This window comes from Periplaneta americana, chromosome 10 (genome assembly GCF_040183065.1).
Source record: "Periplaneta americana isolate PAMFEO1 chromosome 10, P.americana_PAMFEO1_priV1, whole genome shotgun sequence".
NCBI classification, from domain to species: Eukaryota; Metazoa; Arthropoda; class Insecta; order Blattodea; family Blattidae; genus Periplaneta; species Periplaneta americana.
In genome coordinates this window covers 144,637,706-144,644,286 of record NC_091126.1, presented here as the reverse complement: position 1 = coordinate 144,644,286, position 6,581 = coordinate 144,637,706, and the positions used below count along the sequence as shown (strand labels likewise).

General features: G+C 35.3%; 1 protein-coding gene across 2 annotated transcripts in view; it reads left to right on the top strand.

The window, feature by feature from the left end:
* The first annotated feature begins 220 nt into the window (after positions 1–220).
* LOC138708060 (zinc finger protein 888-like) overlaps positions 221–6,581 on the top strand; it is a 51,202-nt gene continuing 44,841 nt past the window's right edge. The window contains exons 1-2 of one of the 2 annotated variants that reach the window (XM_069838189.1): positions 221–324; positions 5,828–6,092. In XM_069838189.1, coding sequence (XP_069694290.1) covers positions 5,862–6,092 — 231 coding nt within the window. In that variant the 5' untranslated portion in view covers positions 221–324; positions 5,828–5,861. Of the gene's footprint in view, positions 325–415; positions 574–5,827; positions 6,093–6,581 lie in introns of those variants that run through there. The other variant, XM_069838188.1, reaches the window with a different exon arrangement.

Genomic DNA, 6,581 nt, shown 5'->3' with positions numbered 1-6,581 from the left:
ACAACGAAAGTGTAACATATTTTGTCGTCTACTAGGAGAGAGATCTGCGATGATGAGGCGATAGTAGCGATCCTAGTGGTGGGCAACTACCCATGTTTGCATTTTTACTACATATAGAGTTTCGCAACTGTATATAGTAGACTGTGGTAAGAAGAAGAAGAATATGGAAAATGTCCAAAGAGAAAATATATATAATCAACGACGTGGTAGTAATTGCCACCCAACCTATCAACACAGGTATCGTTGTGGGATGTTTGACATGTGAAGCAAGTGAATCTTCGATGTAGATTCAAGAAAGTGATGTGTTGAAATTGATTGCTTTAAGTACGTTTAACGTTATTCTTGAAATATATAGCATATATTATTATAAATGATTGTTTCGTATAATCAACATATTCATATTGTTCGTTTTTAATATTGTCATTACTATGAGACTTATTTGGTGAGGTAACTGACTTCGTGAGTTTGGCTTGGATCAATAAGCAGTTACCGATAAAGAAGGTCTGAGATATGTGATTGGATTTTTGTTGTACTGATAGTTACATGGTCTGTGCTTATGGTGTTGGATTTACGGTATGTATCTTCTGTTTGATTCTAATTATGACAGCAGAAAACAATTCGTTATTAATTTGTGTTATGCAACTTAGAGTGGTACGTACAATGAGGCCGAAAGTTGAATAATTGAAATCCGAGTACGTTTTCGTTAATGTACTTTTATTGGAATTTCTTATGGAAGAGACTGCGGTTGCTGAGATGTGAATCAGTATGATTTAAAGATGTATTAAGGCCACTTCAGAATTAGTCGTCTCATTATTTTGGTGCAAATAATGCAGAACTTGTTAAGACTAACATACAGAAAATCTCCAGTGTGTAATGAAGGTAAGGTTAGACTGATCTGGTGTGGCATGTTTATGTCGAGAAAAAGTTTTCGAAAGGCGTTTTTAAGGCATCTTTCTTACGAAACAACACTTTTCTGAGTGTTTGGGTTCATGAAATACATTTCTTAACTTATTTATACGCTGTAGAATCTCAGGTGATTGAATTTTGTCCAGAAATTCTACCGCAGGTAGCCAATAGGTGAATAAATGAATTACAGTTGGAATGTAGAACAAAATGTGTGATACGGATTTATTCTGATATCTGCTAAATTTAATTTTAATATGGCGTAATGACATCAATGTTACATATACATGTAATTGTCTAGTTTACCTGCACCACTTATAATTCAAACTTTTCTTTATAGTTACTTACTAAATTTTGTGCGGGTCCATTTCCACTTTGTTGCGGTGCGCGGAAACCTGTATTTTGCTATGAAGGGACGTTCGTTTCTCACAGGCGATATGGTTTTCGTTTAGATGCATAACCTATCACTAGCAATGTTACAATACGATCTCCTCACACAGTAATATTTGCCATGATTCCTCTTGTTATAGCTGCAGCAAAATTTTCCCTGGATCTTAATGCATTTGACTTAATTGGAATATTTATGGTCCCGGAACAATATTGCGGGAGGGGAAACTACTGGTATACATTAACTAGACATTTACCGTCGTCTGCTGCGTGGAGACTTATCAACATGTGAAAAGTAAAAAAGAAAATATTCTACCTTTAGTTACGGGATTCGATTAATTATTTTTCGGTGCGCATGCGTTTTTCTTCATATTTGTAATCTGCTAATAACTAAAACCGTATAGGGGGAAAAGTACAATTATTGCCCGGGGTTGAGAATGATATTTTAGTCAATTAAAAATGTAGTAGATATTTTAGGTTTAATCGTAACAATGAAATTTCTACGGGACAAAGGGATATTTTTTACATCTATTCACATATATCCAGTTACATTTTAAAAAGAAATAATATTTTTTCATGTGAAAAAATAAGTTCTGAAAAATACAATTCTTGGCAGGATTGTTACAATATTTTGCAGGTATTGATACTTGTTTTATCAACAGTTTATATCAAAATTGAAATCTACACAGGTCCCATTTATTCACTATCACTTTAAGTAACTTATTTAGAAACAAGGTTTCAGTATCACTTTCATCAACATTGTAGCACAGATGACAAAGGAGATCATCGCAGTCTGTATTGTCGGGAATATGTTATTGATGAATTTTAGGTACACATTTCTCGTGGAATAACTTATTGCACAGTGAACATTGCAGACTTCCATTTTATATTACGAACACAGACATAACACCTGCCTTGTTTGAAAGACATTTACATCAGTACCCTTACAGACTTTAGTAATTCACCCTTCCTTTTTCTTAGGCACCTGTTTTGTATTTCGAGTTTTTCTTCTCTCATTATCTTCGTTTGTTTCATCTCTTGTTCTGCAGGTTTTTTTTTATCTTTATCTTCCTGAAACTTTTTCCAAATTTTGCTTGTTAAAACAAATGACTGGCGTTATATTTGTTGTTTTCCCTTTCTTTTCGAGGATTCTGGCTGGTACAAAATATTACTTAGTTCCATATTTCCTGACCCTTCACTGTTTTGTTTGTGTTTCTGTACTTATAGATTCTCGAAACAACACCTGTTTTGCGATAAGTTAGAGTTGATTCTCTTTTCAGTTCCTAAAATTGGTGTGATTGTACATTGTGATGATCTAGCTGCCCTTGAGGATCCTGGATAACACTATTTTTCTGGAATCAATCAATTGTTTTTAGAGATATTTGTTTTCCTTGTTCTTCACTCGTCTTTTTCCTGGGTAGAGTACCAGTTGTTTGTTCATTATCGAATCTAGGCTTATTTCCTTGTTCTTCACTAGTTGTCTACTCCTCTTCCTGGGTTAGAGTACCAGCTGTTTGTTTATTGTCAAATGTAGGTCTATTTCCTTGTTCTTCACTCGTCTCCTTTTCTTCCTGGGGTAGAGTACCAGCTGTTAGTTCATTATCAAATATAGGCCTATTTCCTTGTTCACGAGTCGTCTCCTCTTTTTCCTTGGGTAGAGTACCAGCTGTTTGTTCATTATCAAATATAGGCCTAATCTATCAATTCATGGTTTTATTTTTTTAGTAGGTTATTTTACGAAGCTTTATCAACAGCTTAGGTTATTAAGCGTCTGAATGAGATGAAGGTGATAATGGCGGTGAAATGAGTCTGGGGTCCAACACCGAAAGTTACCCAGCATTTGCGCATATTGGGTTGAGGGAAAACCCCGGAAAAAACCTCAACCAGGTAACTTGCTCCGACTGGGAATCGAACCCGGGCCATCTAGTTTCACAGCCAGACGTGCTAACCATTACTCCACAGGTGTGGACCATTTCATGGTCTGAATTAATTGGTTCAATTATAAAATCAACACAGTGCTTTGTCTTTTCATTATCTTTGAGTTGCACACCTTTTTGAAACGCTTCGTTCCACATCCTGAAGAGAATATAAAATTCTTTACTGCGATCTATTTTAGTCTTACTCTTTGTCTTTGAATTTTTCCAATAATTCTTCACCCACCAGTAATTTGAAATATTCATAATCTAATTTTGACAATAGTTCACTGCATGATTGAGCTGTTGTGTCATTTATTTCTTTGCTGCCAAGACTTTTGAGTAATCAATGGAATCAGGATTCCAAGGAAATAGTCCACATGCTCTGAAACCATTTCGGAGCATTTTAGCTTTAACGTACTTCTCTAGGACGGCTTCTAAGACAGGACAGAAATGTTCAGGTCTTCATGAGGTGGTCTTTGCGTCAATTAAGTACTCCTTTCCTGTATCCTTCTTTCTTCTTCTTCTTCTTGTGCCTTGCAGCGTCGGGTCCTCCACCCATTTCTTATATCTCTCCCGGTCCAATGCCAATCTTCTTATTTCCCGGATTTCCTTCCCTCTTCTTCTCAACACATCATGTGTATCATTCTTTTATGGGTCTAAATGCTGCTATGTTGGCTGGTTGAAGAATTCTCGTTGTGTTGGAATACAACGTGATTAATAAACTTGTCTCATCAGCATTGAATATCCAGTCAGGTTGATTAAGAACATGAATGTTCTGTTCTTGCATTAGACAGTCAAATATTTTGTCAATCCAGTTTCGAATATCTTTTTCGCTGATGCAGCTGCATGCTGAAATGACAGCTTCACTAGTCCGAGTTGCAATACCTGGATGTCTTTTCAGAAAAGCCTTATACCAACCTATACCTGGTGTATTGTCTATGATTAGACTTCGCAGGTTGTTCTGTTGGAGGAATTCCTTCACACTTGCAATCACATCTGCCTACGATGAGGGAATCCTTTTTCATAACTATCAATGATCCATTTTTTGAGAGTGATTTCCTCTTCATCTGTCAAAATTGTGTTGGGGCCAGGGCGACTTTTAACAAAATCTTGCATTAGATGAAACTGAATTGTTGCTCAAGGAACGTTATGTTTCTTCGCTGCTGCATTTTTTGAAGTCCACTTTTGACATCGTTAATAGCAGCTTCTAAAATCTCAGATGTGTATCTTTTCTTTTTTTACGACATTTCTGACATCCTGTGCAGGGGAAAAAAAGTTTTCTATAACATTGCAATACTGCCAAAAACTATCACACTTTTTCGTTTCGACATTACAGATTATAATCTGTAAATAATTATTGGCACCCCTGCCGAGAGCTTCTGATAAAATGTGTGAACACGTTGTTAGTCTTGCTTCCCAGATGAGTTGAACGAAGTGCAGCACACATGAGGTGCGAAAAGTTAGTCCTGATAACCAATTTTGACACCAAAGTAGGCATGGTACTTGTATTTGTGAGACTTCACAACGATGGGTAATCTCAAATTTCCGTCTCCCTGACCTTGATTGCGCAACATTCTGTACGACGGGGAGCCTACCTGCTGAGCTCCTTTGTTCCTGTGAGTTATTTTTATTAAAAGTTGACATGATATTTAAGTCAACATTCTGAAATTTTCACAGTGGAATCAATATACCCTAAAGAATTAAACACATGTTTTTTTCTTCTGTAAAAGTGAATTGCATTTCGTGTCCTATATTTTTTAAAATTATTTTATGGTGGGTAACTATTTAAAAAATTATATATTTTTTCATTTTAAGGGCATTTATTAACAAGGCTCTTCTTTTTCGAATTGCATTGAAATCACTTTTCCATCTTCCTTTGCATAGTAAGAAAACTTCAATGAATGAAACCGTGTTCTTTGTTAAACCAATATTTTAAATTCTGATTGCTGCCAAGCTATAAAAGATACAAATATAGTATTGCTTGAAATTCATATTTAGAACATACGAAATAACCTACTACAATATTTTTAACTTTTGAAACATCATGGTTCAAAAACATACCTTTTTTGCATGGAATGACCCCTCTCCATTATATCTATATACTGTATATACACATCACATATGAGGTCTTGCCCACCTCATTGAATATTACACGACTACTATGAAGTAGCCAATGTGTATTATCACCATTTAATTCGAGCTGAGAGGTCCCGGGTTCGATTCCCGGTGCCGGAACGAATTTTTTTCGAATTAAATGGTGATAATATATATATATATATATATATATATATATATATTTTTTTTTTTTCAGTTTTCTCAGGCCTAGAGGTAATCTCTTGCTTCCTTGTACTTCTATTATAACTTGTAGGAACGAGTTTGTGACTGACTTTGTATTGATGTGTTTTTTCTCTAAAATATGAAATATTTGTAAATTTGATCAGCTTTTCAATGAGAGGAGAAAAGTTGCCATAGTGAATAGTTATCATTTTGATAGATATTAGTAAACTTATTGAAACGTCTCTGAAGAAAAACACGTGTTGAATTTTGTTTCTCGCTTAAAAAAATTCAGGAAGATGTAACAGGTCAGGAACACTATATTCATTTGAGTGTTTATTGTGCAGGGTGTGTCCAGAGGCAATGCAATGATGCAAGAACATGGAAGCTTGCAATGGCTCACAGACACCATCAGGAACTGGTGCTGCTGTCACCATCACCTCGACCACCACCACTACCACCACAACCACTGCCATCTCAGTGAGCAATGGAGGAGCCCACGGGGGGGAAGATGAAGACTCGAATTTGGATCGTCTGACTCAGATGCTACCAGAATGTTTTGTTAGCGTCAAGCTTGAAAGTAACGAGGATACAGAAACATCTGGCAACATGGTACATATTTAATGGTTAAATATGCTGTTTTAATGTCAGCTGATTTAATGGAGCAATGTAGAGAATGGAAAATTACATACAGACATGTAGACCACCTTTGTGTTTTACTGGTACAAACTCAGTCTGGAACCAGTATGGGCTGTAAACCCCTAACTGAATAATAAGTTTGGATCAGTTAATGGGTTTTATTCCCAAAACATAAAGGTACTATTTTACATTAACATGTCATGTTTTACGTTTATTAAATAATTTTTATTCTTGCTTCATTAGTTTTCAAATTATTTTATTTACATGTAATTTTTTGTTGATTTTAATTATTTCATCTTGATGATCAATAATTTTATTTATTTTTTCAGCAGTAAACTATTTATGAAACATTTTGCAGAGCAACATTAATTAGTGCATACAATAAAAATCAGCTGCACATTAATCAGCTTGTGCATTGCTATTGTAGAGAAATTTGTGTTATTCTTTAGCCATCATCAATGT